The following is a 17,254-nucleotide window of genomic DNA, read 5'->3' on the forward strand; positions in this document are numbered from 1 at the left end:
AACATTGAAAGCGAAACAAAGGTGAACCATTTCGTTGACTGATTCGATCCACTCTTATACAGGTAAAAACGATCATTAACTTATTTTTTTAATCTATAACATGAAATCAAACAGACCCAGAAAAGTCCAATTGCACGAGGTCGCGATCTATTTATATCTATGTTTATGTTTATATCGGGTTATGTGACCGTCGGCAGTCTCCGGAGGTCATCTCGATGGTTAATTAGATGGTGTCTAGATTAAAATACACACGAAATGCTGATAAAGATTATCGAGTACATGCATCGTTAATTGTATATTTCAGACTTATTGTAATCAGGATATACGTTTTAGTATGTTATAAGTCAAATATAAGAATTTGAGTCAAATCGGTGAACATGAATTTAACAGCTAATGCCCCTTTAATCTACTTATAATTCAATTTTGGATGTAACACGGCTTCTGATTGGCTGAAAGTTTTTTTGTCTATCAGGGGTGCGCTCAATATCATAGCTGCTACATAGGGCTAGCCGCTAAATAGATCTAGATTGCCTAAAAAATTCATGCTATCTAGAAAATCCATAGATGGCGTCAGATAGGTTATCATTAATGACGTCTATTGGATAGCTAGCCTAGTTACGTAGCATATAGACTGGTTCCCGATCGCAATATTCAGTATGTTACACATATACCAATATAACTAGCTAATACCTGGAACGTAGTACCGGGAACCAGGATACGTAGCATATCGTTCAACATAGATAGATATCTAAGACATAGCGGCTATATTAGCTGTTACGATGTTGAACGCAACCCGGCTCATAGACTTGATTTTGTCATGTGACTGTGACGTCATTAACGTTTTTTCATGATTTACTCCTTAAAATGGAATTTAGGAATAAATTATAAGGACTGACTGTAATATTTGTTCTGTCTATTCCAAATTACCTCAAAAATGCTATCCAGTGTGCACCACATTTTTGATGTTATTTTCTTCATAGACAGATAAAATATTAGTCATTCCTTAAGTTCACAATTGACTTTGATTTTATTATAATGACAAAATAACGAAACATTACCTACAAATATTTTTTAAATTATATTACTAAATAGAACCATATTTATAAATCTGACAGATTCTGAAAAAAAACCAGTGATCCTGATTACTTGCCTTAAATCTGTATCAAGTTTTTAAAAAGCTAATGTCCCTTTATCAAACAGTCTTTGTGTCTGTTGTTTTAACTTGTTATTCAAATTTATTTAATGATATTTTTGTTGTCACCAGCTTATAAACAAAATACATATTACTGGACATAAAGAAAGTATATGTATATAGAGCTGTATTAAAATTGTGCATGCTATGTATTAGTGTAATGACAGTGGCGGAACCCCGGAACCCCCCTTTTTTACATCAATGCTTTTGAATGGGGACATATGGTTGGAAACCCCACTTTTATCCTTGGTTGGGAACCCCCTTAAAAAATAGCTGGATCCGCCCCTGAATGAAGTTACAGACAAATATTTTTATCGCCTACCACTATATATCTCAAGCGAGTAGCGTTATATGAAAAATTTTCACAAAAAAAGAGCGAAGGAAAAATACACAAAATATTGTTAACAAGAAATTATTGACGTGTCATTTATAAAACTTGCATGCACTATTGAAATTTAAAGTTTTATTTCGTCCGTGTTACAACATGGTATCCATAAAAATTGAGAGAATTTAAATTATTCTAGGTTGAATTAATGTTTTCGTAATTAAGGCTTCGATCCATGCTCATACATAAATGAAACGATAAATAATAGCTCCAATGCAATAAGGGCAGATTCTATATCGCTTCTTCGATATAAATCAATTTCAACATTTAATTTATCATGCGTGTAATGAAATGTTAATCTAATCGACGTTGAATTCATCCATACTAAAAATTTGAGACGGAGACGATCTGTTTCTAAAAGTGTCAAGTTACAATACACAAAAAGCTTCAACCACAGGTAATCACGGATATAAACACTAAATGTGAGGAAACGTTAATTCAAAGGTACGTCAAGTCAAACATTTGCTTTTGAAACATCATAATTTTAGTTATGTGTTTTTACTAAGAATCAGATTGAATGGTGAATGTCTGACAATGATTAAAATATCATATTGATTTAATAACTGCGAACCTTTCAAATAACCTATAATAAAATTTACCAAAACTTTTCAATGCACGCGCTTGACTGAATGTAACCAGTCTTATTTACTGTTACATTTCTAAGTTAAGGAAACTAGTGATTGTCATAAAGAAAATGAAAATACACATGATTTCAAATTTTAATCAATATTTCATTTTAATTATCAATATAATTGGATTTTAATTCTTTATATTGCATATCAAGTAACTACGTTCATATGCACTTTCTAATTCATTTTATCGGCTGCTGATGTTGATGGACATTCATAAGGTAATGAAATAAATCCCGCTATAGTATGAAATATACAATCGATTATGTCCATGTTGCTAAGTGAATTTCAAACATCGCTGAATAAGTCAACTGGTTTGATATAAATATAGCTAGCATATGAGGTATTATGAATGAAAAAAAGAAACATCAGCAACATTAACCCAAACGAGATAAAAAAAAAAAACGATATCTATAACCATCAAGCCACTCTCAGATCCGGACCTTAATTATTTTAGAGGGATGGTTCATGGGGTTCCAACTTGCAGAAGGGGGGATTACAGCCTATTTGCGTCGATATTTCGTGTCTATGAGAAAAATGTGATGAGTATGGACTTCAAACCCCTGGACCCCTTTTGGTCCGACGATAAAAAATCAACATATCGGTTTCTACACTATTCAATTTGTCCAGCTTCAAATGACCTGAGTCCAGACAATTAATGAGTAAATCGAAAAGAGATGATCAAATATCCACCATCAACAACAAGGTTCCTAAAGAACAAAATCATTAAGATATATAACAAAAGACAACCAACTACAAGTCCAGTTACGTGGTACCTGATTTGGGATATAGGCGCATAAGCATGTGACGGGGGTTGGTGTAGATTTTGAGTATTCAACCCTCCCCCTTTTTCATGGTGTGCTTATATTTGACAATTATGATTATTATTTTTGTACGCAGTCTTCTTTTTTTTTTCTTCGTTTTCTTCTTCATTTCTTTTTGGTTGTTTTTGAGGAGTGAGTACAAAAGACAAAAGCAGAACATAAGTAAAAATTAGTTTATATAAAGCATTTGAACACTTTTTAAAGACCACTCGGTCCAATAACAATATAAAAATATCTGCCGGCCTCTGTCACTTTATTTCAAGATACAAAGAGACGATAAGATGCAAACTATAGCGACACGATATTGACATGCTCCAATTTCTATAGGGTAACATATATCGTCCAAGTCACACATCAGTTGATAGCTATGTTATTTTCACTGTTAACATCACATTAAAAGTTTAAATCTGCTGTTTTGAATAACTATATAAAATATCGGAGAGTCTGGATGGGGGCTCATTATATCATTTTCTCTATTCTTTATATTTTTGCCCATTATTCTCTATAATTCTTAACATTTTAGGGCACCATTTTTCTCTATTCTTTATTTTTGGGGTCTATTTTTCTCTATTCTTTATTTATTTGGTTAATTTTTTCTGCAGTATTGGCCAATTTTTCTCTTATGATTCTTTAAATCCAGACCCTCTTAAATCATCAAAATTCAATGTACACCTAATATGAAAAGAGGGGATCACTAAGGGTTTCAGTTTAACAAAAAAGGTTTTACGAAGTAGAAACATTACTTGTTTACGTACATTAATAGAGCTGCAGTCGACCAATGATGAATTATCAGTCGGGTTTGGGTAAATAAGGAAAAAGTTCGTCAAACTTTAGAAACTTTTTTTCTGTTGCTATATATTGTATTTTTTGGGGATAAATCTTTTGCTTCGTCGCTTATATTAACACAAATGCAATTAAGTACTGAATTAATGCTACTAGTTAAATCTAACTGAATTAGATCTCGTTATTTACGCAGAAAATAGGTAAAAGTTTTGATCAATCTGTGACATTTTAACACTTGATGGAAAGTTTTAAACTTTAAAGCAATGATTTTAAAACTGTTTCTATGGTATTGCTTGACCCTTATCATTGGTGTATTATTGCAATAAAGATTACTTATTAAAATCCAAAACGATGCCGCAGATGCCTTTACATGCATGGGGGAGTGAAGGGGTACGCCCTCCCTCTTTCCTTGGAAAATATGTAATTTTTTAGCATTAAATCGTCCAAATATTTTTATTTAAATATACCGTTTTCGGCAAACTGAAATAACGCCCCCTCTTTCGAAAATCCTTGATCCGCCCCTGCAAGGAAAGAATGATTGTCTGTTCATTTGGTAACACATTCGGAATATTTCTTTTGTTATCATCATGGTACAGACCATTGACGTATATACTCTTTTACTAATGTTCATACTATTTAACAGATAAGCCAGCATTTAAAAAAATGTTTTATGTCCGCTAACCAAGTCCCTATGCACATGCCTTGTGAGCAAGCACGTTAAAATCCGGTGTGAGAGCAGGACATATTCATTTGATAATAACCCTTACCGTGTGTGTCTGTGGCAAGACGCGTAAATATACGGTCGATGTCAAATTTTGGCTTCTGTTATTTTCTTTTCTTTCAGAGGTTTGCTTTTTTGGTTGTGATTTCTACTTTCAGACTAACTTTCATGTTTTGTAGGTCGGCCTTTATCGTTAAATGAGAATTCGCAATTTTGGAGGAAAGAGCTGCCCTTCTCAGTCTGAATTAAGTCTGAAATCTCCAAAAAGGTTCTTATATACAGTAAAAGAACTACACAATTCGTTAATCATGCAAAAACAGATCCGAAAGGCTTGTCCCAATATCATATCAATATCCTAATATGCCCCGAGTTTGCTTTTCTGGGCTGTTCAGGGATATTGTATAACAGAGGAAATTTGAATAAAACGATTTATCAATGAAAATATAATAAAAGAATAATATGCTATTTTTGTTAATTTTCAGTTTCTATCACAAAGAGCTCCATTTACGTTGATTATCCGCTTGCATGTATCACGTGTTATGTATAGATCGATTGTAAAATCCTTCATATATCCCTAAACGATAATATTCACTAAAACTGCAAAATTACTTTAATGGCCTTTAAATTGTCTATACACGGAAATGTAGGCTTTCATTGCGAATAATGACACAACCATTAAAACCAGAAAATAATCTGTTAAATTGACATTTTTATACGACCGCAAAAATGTTTGGGGTCGTATAATGCTATCACGTCGTCGTCGTCGTCCGAAAACATTTAGTTTCCGGAAAATAACTTTAGTTTATGTGTATGGATCTCTATGAAATTTAACCAAAAGGTTCAGTCAATACCACAAAAGGAAGGTTGGGATTGTTTTTGGGTGTTATGGTCCCAGCCGTTTAGGAATTAGGGGTCCATTTGTCACATTTCTTTTGAATGTCAAGTTATTGTATAGGGACATGGAACTTAGATCGCTACGATATATGTAACTGTCATGAGGTTTCACTGAAAGCTATATTATTTATTATAATAGTTTTGTTTTTCTTAAATTGGGATTTATAACTTTACACCTTAATTCGTTTTATCGAGACTCCTTTCCTTTGTTATTATGTGGTATGATTGATTTTATTGTTTTTTTTTTAATTTTTTTTTATCAAAAACATATTTTAACAGATAAATGTAATTCTTTATAATATCTTATTTGTGCAACATTAAAGTCATTATTAAATACGAATTTATAAAGGCATCCGAGACATTTATCGAGACTCCTTTCCTTTGTTATTATGTGGTATGATTGATTTTATTGGGTTTTTTTAATTTTTTTTTATCAAAAACATATTTTAACAGATAAATGTAATTCTTTATAATATCTTATTTGTGCAACATTAAAGTCATTATTAAATACGAATTTATAAAGGCATCCGAGACATTCAAAATTTATTTTTGTATGTTTTGTTGTTGCTATAAAACGAAAAGGCGACTTAAAAAAGGGATTTCTGAGTTACCATTCAATATTTTTTTTGAAAGGGGTTGCATTTATGGGATTGGTAAATATTTGGAATTTTGCCTGTCATAGATCTTATTATGTATTAAATTAATCTCAATGAACTTGTCATTTTCTTTTCAAGTTTCTTCTGCGGTTAAAGTAAATGGTGTTTGCTTGAAATTTTTAAAAAGATAAAGTAAATGTATCATTGATAGCTGGAAGTATATTATCAAAAGTAGGTATATTTAAGTATGATTTTGCTATTAATAATTTTCTTACAATATCGAAGGGTGAGTCTCCCATTCCTACCTTTAATAGGAAAATAAGAAGATGTGGTATGATTGCCAATGAGACAAGAAATATCAATACTGTAGTTGAAGAATTGCCGACGTCAATTGGGAATTTAACAGTTCTATTTGCAACGAGTAACGTAGCTGAACCAGTAAAATGGAGATATGCGAACTTTAGATCTCCATTTGACGGCAGAAACTCTTTAACTACAGTTCTGTTATTCCTGAGGCCCCTCATGGGGGTGTCCAAGTAATCACATAATCACAATTTTTTTGCCAATATAATCACATAATCATTAATTATTTTTTTAAACAAGATAATCAAATAATCAAAAATACAGTCCTAGATTATCAAATAATCATGAAATATTTGGTCTGGTAATCAAATAATCACTATAAAAACGGCCAAGTAATAACATAATCAAAAACATACCCACGAGGAGGCTCATTCCTATTCTAGACTAATGCATTACTAAAAGAAATAATACAATAGAGCTTGCGTCAAAAAATGTATAAAATAATATCGCAAAACTTCAAGAATAATTTTGGCGCTTTTATATAAACGTCACGGGAAAAAACATGACGTCATACAAAGGTTAACCTTCCGTACTGAAGACCACTTGTTATATCTTTTGAGGTAGGACTCAGGTAGGTGTTATCATTTATTCTCGATTATATTGGACTGATCGAACATTTGTTGATTCCAACTGTTAAAAATTCAATATGGCGACTCCCTACTGCAAACACTTTGGTCACGCTAGGGACATATGTGGCGCTTGTCGGCAAACCAACCTAGAGACATATATATATATACATCCGTTGTTAGAGTTGACAACAAAAGTTTCCAAACAAACTAAAGAATAATAACAAACTTGAACTACTTGAATAATAATCATAACATGTATTCTATGACTTTAAACACAGGTACTTGTTTCTGAAAAAAATACATTAGTAGTAGTCATTACATACATAATTTGATTATTTTAAAGTATATAGGTATTTTTTCAGAGACAAGTGCCTGTAACTTTTAATTCGAACAAATAACGATATGACGTCATAATGACAGATTTGGGATCATTAAGGGCATACGATACAGTTACAGGGGAGGTAATGACGTTGCTAACGTAAAATTTTATTTTATCCTGCAATCAGCCAACTATTGTACAAATAACAGGTACACAAATAAATTTTTGCTTTATTTGTACAAATAAAGTCTCCTTGTTACCCCTCTTCCATGTTGAGCAAGCGGTAATGTGGATATTTCTTTTTGCGCACCAGTTCATTTTGGGGTCCTCTTCGCGGTCCGCGTTTAAACTGTCGATTTCTTTGAAAAATTAGAGACAATGATTTAGATTTTAACAACTAAAATTTCAAGTGTTGGGTGTAAATTTCAGAATAAAAACAATATATGTACATTGTCGGAAAATATATTGTATATTTTCGCGACGTTAAACTCTGACATATCGAGAAAAAAATGCATTTTTCGACTGATTTTTATCATTCAGACTGATTTAACTTGAAAACGAGTTCATGGACCCCTCTGTTTTAAAATGACATTAGGTTGATTACGTATGAAGATTATTTGTACCAATTTTTATGAAAAAGTCACCGATGAAATTTTTTTAAATTAGATAAATATACAGCAAAAAATTCCGTTTTTTTCTAAAATCATGAAACTTTTATAAAAATTAATTATTTCCAAAGAACTGTTATACAAATTTAGAGCATACTTGAAATGTAAAGAAGATTTTCCAAATGTTTTTACAAAAATCCGCTTGTGTTTATCTTTTGAAACAAAAAGTTAGGTAACGTGAGGGTACCCAAATTGCACCTATTTTGACAGTTTTTTCACCTACGTTTATTTATGATCCAGACAAAAGTTTTCATTCTGTGTTTATTTTGTAGACGTATCCTTATTTACTATATAGTTACACCAATTTTGAATCCATATTGAATCATAGAAAAAAATGGGTTTGAACCTCCAAACGATCCATTATTCTGTAATGAGGAGTACCCAAATTGCATCCATGCTTAAATTCACATCCTTAAAAATCGAATAACAGATGTTTTGTATTATTTCTTCAAATATTTAGAACAATTTGACATTAGTCCATGCTTACTATTCATTTTTTAAGAAATGGATGCTTGTAACATATTGTATTTGCTCATTTTTAAAAGATGACTTTTTGTGAACGTCGCATGGCTACGATTCCGTAGATTTTACTTTTTCCAGTGAACGCTTCATCTGTTGATATATACTGTGAACGTTCTGTGTATATTTAAATATATTTACATATGTTGAAAGACGTGTATAATGTCAAATCATGAAAATACAAATTGTTTAGCCTCAAAGAAAACTTGTAAGATTTCCGCAGCTATTTTTGTTGAATAGGTGCAATTTGGGTACTCGGTGCAATTTGGATACTGTGACGTTATATCCAAAGGATAGAAATTTTTAAAAAATCGAAATTTTGAATAAATGTCTAAAATTTCGACCACATTTATCTCTTAAAGTAGCACATGAAGGTATATTTTTTATTACATATTTTAATTGATTAGGTGAAAAATAGCTTGTATGCAAATTTTCGTAAATAAATCACCGTGGGATCAAAACTGTATCGTATGCCCTTAAATGCAGTATGAAGATGTTTTCTGAAATTCCTTCACAACGTAAAAGATTGATACCGCGTAAGACACGGTCAATGGGTTTTAATTGTATTGTAAAATTAAATAAATACTCTTTCAATTTCAGATATGCTCAGAAGATGACGCCTTCGTGTGCAAGCACCATACATGTATTTTGTTCCTGTCATATGAACCGAAAATGTAGTATATTATTTTTTATGATCTTTTTTGTGCCATTTTTCCTATTTGTAACAGTTTATTACAACTGGCCAGTTTTTCATGTATTTATTAACAAAGATATAATGAGTCCATGTGTTCTTCCGCAATTTGACTTTTACGATTCATCCATTGCTAACTTCTTCTGGAAACCGGATCCAGTCAAGTGTGAACCATGGGATGCTCTCATGTTAATAGATTCAGATGGGATGTTACAATTCAATAATTCTGCAGTTAAAGCGTCGGGATATGATAATTTGAAGTGTGTCTACCAAAAAGTAGTTCGTTTAGGAGACTTCAATGTAACGTTTACTGAAGAGACGGCTTTCAAGGAACCGGTTTACATACCTCATGATATTATATATGTACAATGTAAACAGGACGATAAATTAGTTTATGACAATCTTCATTTTCATATAGATTCTAAATCAGTTTTACAACAGAAACATTTAGGAACCGAAAACCAGGACGAATTAAGTATTTACATGTTCGGATTAGATTCTTTATCGCATTTACTTGCTGAACGCAAGATGCCACTAACTATGAACTATCTCAGGGACAATCTTGGTGCGTACATTTTAAATGGCTACACAAAAGTAGGTGACAATTCTTACCCGAATTTAGTTGCCCTGTATACTGGGACTACAGGAGGTAGCGAGTTGCCGGGGGTTAACATAGATACAATGCCTTTTGTGTGGAAGAATTTCTCCGCTAAAGGTTATGTTGACATGCACTGCGAAGACTGGCCTAGTATTGCCACATTTAATGGCTTCACTGTTCCTCCTGCTCATCATTATTTTCGACCGTTTTTCTTGGCAGCAGAAAAAGTCCGGACGCAATCAATACGTAATGTAAAAAGATTGTTGCTATTTTTAGAACATCACAACTTCAGATTAAAAGATGTTTCATTTTTATGTTTTGGGAACACACCGAAACATCAACTAGTTATAGACTATTATAAAAGATTTATCGAATCCTATGGGAACAAGAAAAAGATCGCAGTTTCTTTTTTGAATGAGATTGGACACGATTTTCTTAATTTCTATGAGCATGGCGATAGAGACACAATGGAGTTGTTCAAATGGATGAAAGAAAATAAAAAACTCGATAATGGGGTTATCGTTTTTTACGCAGATCATGGGCCGAGGTATAGCGAAATTCAAAACACTGGAATCGGTCGTGTGACTAGTATGATGCCAACTTTAGCGATGTATATACCAAAACAATTACGCGACCGCTTTCCGCATTTACATGCCAATTTTATGAAAAATACCGAAAGACTCACAACACCATTTGACGTACACGAAACGCTAATGGATATTTTAAATAAAAATTTTCAGGTCCAAAAACCAGTTGATATGCGTAAAAGTATGCCAAGAGGAATAAGTCTCTTTCGTGAAATTCCGGAAAGCCGCAGCTGCAATCAGGCAGGAATTCCCGAACATTATTGTCCTTGTTATACATCAAAACCCATAGATATAAAAGACCCTGTCGTGAAGGAGGTTTCTTTATATATTGTCAGTAAAATAAACCACATACTTGAACGCGATTTTCACCGTTGTGCCAAATTGACATTAAACAATACTAACCGCGCTTCACTTGTGAAATCAAACTTTGTACGTGACAAAGCTGTAGAAGAATGGTCTTTAAGAACGTTTGTATACACCTCCTCAGAAGACCGACGGTACCTAGTAGCTTTAGATACGTTACCCAATAAGGGTAAATTTGAAGCAACCGTTCAATATAACGGCAAATCTGATATGAAACTATTAGGTGATATTAGCAGAATAAATAAATACGGAAACCAATCAAGTTGTATACACGACGTTCGTGATCGACTTAAACTATATTGTTTATGCATAAAATAAAATAAAAAATCTCTGAGAATATATAGATTGTGTTATTGCTTATTTTTAAATTATTTTTATAATTATTTATTAATATGATTATAATATTTTATTATAATATTTTATTATTATTATTATTATTATTTATTTAGAACACGAAAGGAGCGGTATGAATATTGAATACTTCATCCATGTAATAGTCCACCAGACACGAAATATTGTTTTAAAACTCAATAATATTGATCACTATAACATCAACTGAAAAATATTTATTATCTTTTTACAAGTACGCCTAAATTCCCCATATTAAGATGGTCGGTAAGAAAAATTCGTTGCACAGTATTCTAATACAATATATATATATATATACGGGATCAGAAAGTTCCACATGGTGCTCGAGCATCGCTTTTATCTTGCTTCTTTGTAGGTGTGTTTTATTTTAAATACACGATAATTGGACGTGATTTATTTTGAAGACACGGTTAGTAGTAGAATTCCATTAAAGAACTGTGTTGTTTTCAATTTAACGTGCATTGTAAGCATACATAATAATGATTTGTTCATGCTTTTAGACAAAATATGTCTTTGAGACGGATCTTCTCACTACAAATAATTGAATGCTCTGTTTGATGATGTGTTAAAATTGTGATATCAAGGTTTACAACTACGTCTAAATTACCCATGTTAAGATTGTTGGGAAGATAAATTTGTTACACTATGTGCTAGTGACCTAATAATGGAATTCACTTACCCCGTATATATCGTGTTGGGACACTAGCACCCTGTGTCAATAATATTATGTGACCCTTGAAGTTGCAAAATAGTAAAATTCTCCAATCTTTTCAAAATTATTTCAACTGTTTAACTGCGTCGCAAACGCCGAAAGCTGGTATAGTAATCACTCGACTCCGACCGTCCATTCACCCAAAAGACCTTGGGAAGAACTTTTTCTCAAATAGTTCTGACTTCTATGAATGGCTTTCGCTATATTTGGTCTGCAACTTTATAATGTTGTTGAAGCGTGTAAGCATTTTTTACACTCGCCCCAAAGGCCGGCAATTCCTGTTGCTATATTCCTGTTAGCCGTTTTTCAAAATTGTACAACACTTAGTGTACTAGTAAAAAATTTCGTCAGCTATTCTTTGCTTCTATAATCTATAAAGGAAATAATTTACTTTTGCTCTGCAGCTTGATGCTGTTGAGTTGAAGCGTGTATAAACAAATTTGTACATCTGTTGCCTTGTTACCACTTCTTGCATGTATGCATTGAAAGCGTCTGTCTCATTTTGCAGAAAAAAGTTAAAAAAATAAAACGAAAAGCCAAAGCCAGTCAGTGCATTCATTTGGGAAATTTAACAAAATGTTTCGACTAATAATTTTAAAAAATGTATACTCATTGCTGCAAGTACTGACTACAGGGTGAGTAGTAGTGTCGGAACCAACTGCCACAAACAATGCTGTTGAGTTGAAGCGTGTATAAACAAATTTTTACATCTGTTGCCTTGTTGCCACTTCTTGCATGTATGCATTGAACGCGTCTTTCTCATTTTGCAGAAAAAAGTTAAAAATAAAATGAAAAGCCAAAGCCAGTTCAGTGCATTGAAAGCTGTATTAAAAAAACGGTCAATTTCGTTTGGGAAATTGAACAAAATGTTTCGACTTATAATTAAAAAATATATATACTCGATGCTGCAAGTACTGACTACAGGGTGAGTAGTAGTGTCGGAATCAACCTGCCACAAAGTCTTGTACTGAATCAGTGGTGGTAAATAGAACAAGCTGAATTATTTGTGTTCGACATGTTTTCTAAATTCATCTTCATCAGCAATGTCAAATTTACCTGGATAAGAATAAAAGGAAATCGGTGCTTTGCTTTTGCGCCAATTGGCATTTCATTTGCGCCACAAACCATATTTCATTTGCGCCAATATTACAGGTAATTACAGATAAAAAAAAAGTCTTAATAATAAAGACAGTTTAAGTCATCATAAATACATACAAGTAATGTTAAAACCTTGATAAAACCGTACAAGTAATGTTAAAACCAGTACATTTCTGCTTTAAATCATGGTTAAAACCTTGTTAAAACACAGTTCTGTTATATATTAACCTAATACTAAAACATAAAAGAAAGCACTATAAACTGGAGTAAAATATTGAGACAGTTCTAAGCACTATACACTATAATACAGTTATAAGTCTGTTCTGGCGCACGACTTATAAGCGACGGTCCTGATGTATTCGTGTCTGGAAATTTCCCCTCTTACGTGCATACCATATTTCTCCAAAAGATAGTCAGTTTTTTCTTTCTCCCATCGTCGAACTGCAGCCGGTGTGTCCATAGATCTCATTTTGATGTACGTTGTAGCTTTAATCTTCTTAACAACGTCCACATAAATAAAAATATTTGGATGTTTTGAATAAAACTGCTCATTTAAATGTGCATGGAATGATTCCGGTCCATTGTTGGAGTTTAGTGTGACGTCCATTTTCACTGAACTAGCACACAATTTTATTTAGGGGCCAGCTGAGGACCACCTCCGGGTGCGGGATTTTCTCGCTGCATTGAAGACCCATTGATGGCCTTCGGCTGTTGTCTGCTCTTTGGTCGGGTTGTTGTCTCTTTGACATATTCCCCATTTCCATTCTCAATTTTATCTCTTGAAATTTTCAGTTGGTGTAGCAGCCCAAAATGACGGTGGATATCTAGATTCGGGGCTTATATATGTTTCCAAAACATAGTCAACAAACTTTATGCATCTGCTATCTGACGGCAATTCATTCATAATGTCATCTACGAAGCAGTCTTCAATCTGATCCGGCGGTAGATATGGTAACCCAAAAAATGACGACAACCATTTACCAATTTCGCCTGTCTTTTCCTTATACTTTGCTTAATTCCCCACCAATTTTGTCCAAGGTGAAATCTACAACAATCGATCTTCGATGCCGCCGGCAACATCCGCAAAATCACATTATGCATAGCTTGTCCAAAGTCTATATGAATAGACTGTGGTTTGAGTACAAGATTTCTCTGTTCACAAAGTTGTAATATAAAGTTCCACATGTTTGTGTAGCATTCCTCACTTTTCCAGGAAGCAGTGCATATACTAGTGGCACATAGTTTCCATTTTTACATCCATGTAGTGTGTACATTTGAAAAAATACCTAGGACAGCATTTAAAAGTACCATCCACAAATACATCTTGCACATTATAAGAAAGACATCAAGATTAGCTGTACAGGAAAAAATGAAAATTCCACTTTCAACATCATTTATCAATAGAAAATTCTCAAATTTGTTTGTTTCCATTTTCATTTCCCTCACCGCTTCATGAATATCTGCTTTATTTTTTGGTAAAGTAGGATAATCTTTTCTTCGTTCTCGGTATATAGCCAAGGAAGCATGTTTTAAGTCATTTGTACATAGGTGGTTTTCTTCCATTCCTGAAAAACAAATTTTTGTTCAAAATATTTATCCATAGATTAAAAGTAAGATACAAGGAAGACAATTGAAGAATTGTACTATGTTGCTCCATTTTTTTTTTTTCTAAATTTATTGAAATGAATTTAAAAATAAGAAGATGTGGTATTATTGCCAATGAGACAACTATAGGTCACCGTACAGCCTTCAACAATGAGCAAAGCCCATACCTATGATAATTAGAATTTGAATAGTATGTTGTTTAAGCAATATTGTATCATATTTGGAAAAAACAAAATATCACCAGATGCTTTTCGAACTCTGACTCTGAGTTGTTGTGATTCTATTTTCTGCTGGTTTACGCCATGGTTGTGTTCGTTCAAAGTTTAAATAATTGTTTTGCTGTCCATATCAGTCGTTATTCTGGCTATTACTATTAGAATATAAAAAGAGAAATTGGGGTATGATTGCCAATCAGACAACTTTCCAGTAGAGACCAAATAATGTAGATTTTTAAAGCAACTATGGGTCACCGTACGGCCTAAAACAACGCGAAAATCACATACCGCATGGCAAGCTGTACAAATGACAGAAACCTAGCGGCATGTTTTATGTACAAAACAATAAACGAATTACAAATACAAGTATGATACCCAGCAGACACCACTGAATTACAGGCGCCTTTTTCCCCCCTGACTTGAGATAAGAACGAGGCGAGGTTGAACATGTTGCCCCCACCTGTGACAGTGGTGTTACAGCACAAAATAAGAACAAACTCAAACATTAGTTGGAAAAGACTTGATCGACACAAACCTCACACAAAAAACAGCAAACAAAAAGTCAAGACACTTAAGAACTGAGAGTACTCACAGCTACTGAAAGTTAGTTCAAAGCCAATAACAACTTAAAAAAAAATAATGTATCCAAGACTATAGAAGTCGATCGACATAAAGTCTTCATCAATAGTTAGGTGTTTACACAATATGTCAAGTCTTAGATATATCCTCGGGTCTGGACCGATCCTTGTATGCAAAGCATGGACACAAAATCGGTATTTTAATCAAATTTGGAAAAAGGTTAATTCCGTATATCGTCAGGTTATCGGAATTCCAATGGGGACTAACTGTGCACCACTTATTGCGGACCTTTTTTTGTATTGCTATGAGTTACAATTTATGACAAAAATCAGCAAAGACCCATCGAAACAACATCTGATACACAAATTTAATAATACTTTTAGATATTTGGATGATATTTTGGCTCTCAATAATGACGACTTCAGTATGTATACTAAAGAAATTTATCCTGTTGAACTTACTTTAAATAAAGCTAATACTAACAATGACCACTGCCCTTTCCTCGATCTTGATATCTATATCATTAACGGAAAGCTTAATACTAAAATATATGATAAAAGAGATGATTTTTCATTTCCTATCGTTAATTATCCATTTTTAGATGGTGACGTTCCCTTGTCACCATCTTACGGTGTTTATATATCTCAACTTGTACGATTCGCTCGTGTATGTAACAATGTTTTAGATTTTAACGAGAGAAATTTATGTATTACTGAAAAATTATTACACCAGGATTTTCGATATCACAAACTAGTCAAAACACTTACTAAATTTTATCATCGGTATAAGGACATCATTCGTAAATATAGCTCAACATGCAGACTTCTTATACGTTCAGGTATTTCACATCCAATTTTTTATGGAAATATTCTTTATAAAGCACAAAAATGTCAGTATTCACCTCTGAAGCTAACAAAACCTTTAAATAGACTTATTAAGAAGGGATATAGTTACGATACTGTTGTCAGGTCATTAAAGATTGCATATTTTGGCGTTAATATTGATTCACTTATAGGGTCTTTGCATCGGCACTAAACACATTTATTTAAAAACCAGTTGTTGGCATGACACGGGTTAGGTTCTTCTCATATATGTTATGATGGTATGATACTAAACCCCTAACGGGAAGGATTGTGCCTGATATTCATATGATGAAGACATAATCTTTCAATCAGTTTAATTGAAGTCTGGAGCTGGCATGTCAGTTAACTGCTAGTAATCTGTTGTTATTTATGTATTATTGTCATTTTGTTTATTTTCTTTGGTTACATCTTCTGTCATCAGACTCGGACTTCTCTTGAACTGAATTTTAATGTGCGTATTGTTATGCGTTTACTTTTCTACATTGGCTAGAGGTATAGGGGGATGGTTGAGATCTCATAAACATGTTTAACCCCGCCGCAATTTTGCGCCTGTCCCAAGTCAGGAGCCTCTAGCCTTTGTCAGTCTTGTATTATTTTTAATTTTAGTTTCTTGTGTACAATTTGGAGTTTAGTATGGCGTTCATTATCACTGAACTAGTATATATATTTGTTTAGGGGCCAGCTGAAGGACGCCTCCGGGTGCGGGAATTTCTCGCTGTATTGAAGACCTGTTGGTGACCTCCTGCTGTTGTCTGTTCTATGGTCGGGTTGTTGTCTCTTTGACACATTCCCCATTTCCATTCTCAATTTTATAATGTAAAATAAAACTTCTATTAAATTCCTGCCTGTGAAATTATATTTCCACATAACATAGGGAGAACCTAGACTAGGTGTTGTCCGTTTCAGCTTTCATGCTAGTATATTAAAGTCATTGTTAAAGCGTCTCCATTGTTTATCTACGATCTGTTTTGGTAGAATTTGTAGGTATGAATGCAATCGACTTTTTTGAGTATTTCACAGCTCTCTAAATAGCTTCAAGACGAGCATGTGTATCAGTGAATAATGCTTGCACCAAATTTCTACATGCCAATTTTCAACCAATGTTTAGAGTC

At 33.2% G+C, this 17,254-nt stretch overlaps 1 protein-coding gene across 3 annotated transcripts; it reads left to right on the forward strand.

Moving 5' to 3' along the window:
* The first annotated feature begins 1,911 nt into the window (after positions 1–1,911).
* LOC127711302 (uncharacterized) lies at positions 1,912–11,042 on the forward strand. 3 transcript variants are annotated; one of them, XM_052217296.1, is made up of 3 exons: positions 1,912–2,021; positions 6,163–6,255; positions 9,063–11,042. In XM_052217296.1, exon 3 carries the CDS (start codon positions 9,076–9,078, stop codon positions 11,017–11,019), a length of 1,944 nt encoding a protein of 647 aa, XP_052073256.1. In that variant the 5' UTR covers positions 1,912–2,021; positions 6,163–6,255; positions 9,063–9,075; the 3' UTR covers positions 11,020–11,042. The 3 variants fall into 3 exon arrangements, with proteins under 3 accessions (XP_052073256.1, XP_052073253.1, XP_052073255.1); XM_052217293.1 differs by lacking the exon at positions 6,163–6,255; XM_052217295.1 differs by lacking the exon at positions 6,163–6,255 and having other exon boundaries at positions 1,912–1,999.
* The last annotated feature ends 6,212 nt before the right edge of the window (positions 11,043–17,254 follow it).

Source organism: Mytilus californianus, unplaced genomic scaffold (assembly GCF_021869535.1).
Source record: "Mytilus californianus isolate M0D057914Y unplaced genomic scaffold, xbMytCali1.0.p SCAF_8, whole genome shotgun sequence".
Lineage (NCBI taxonomy): Eukaryota > Metazoa > Mollusca > Bivalvia > Mytilida > Mytilidae > Mytilus > Mytilus californianus.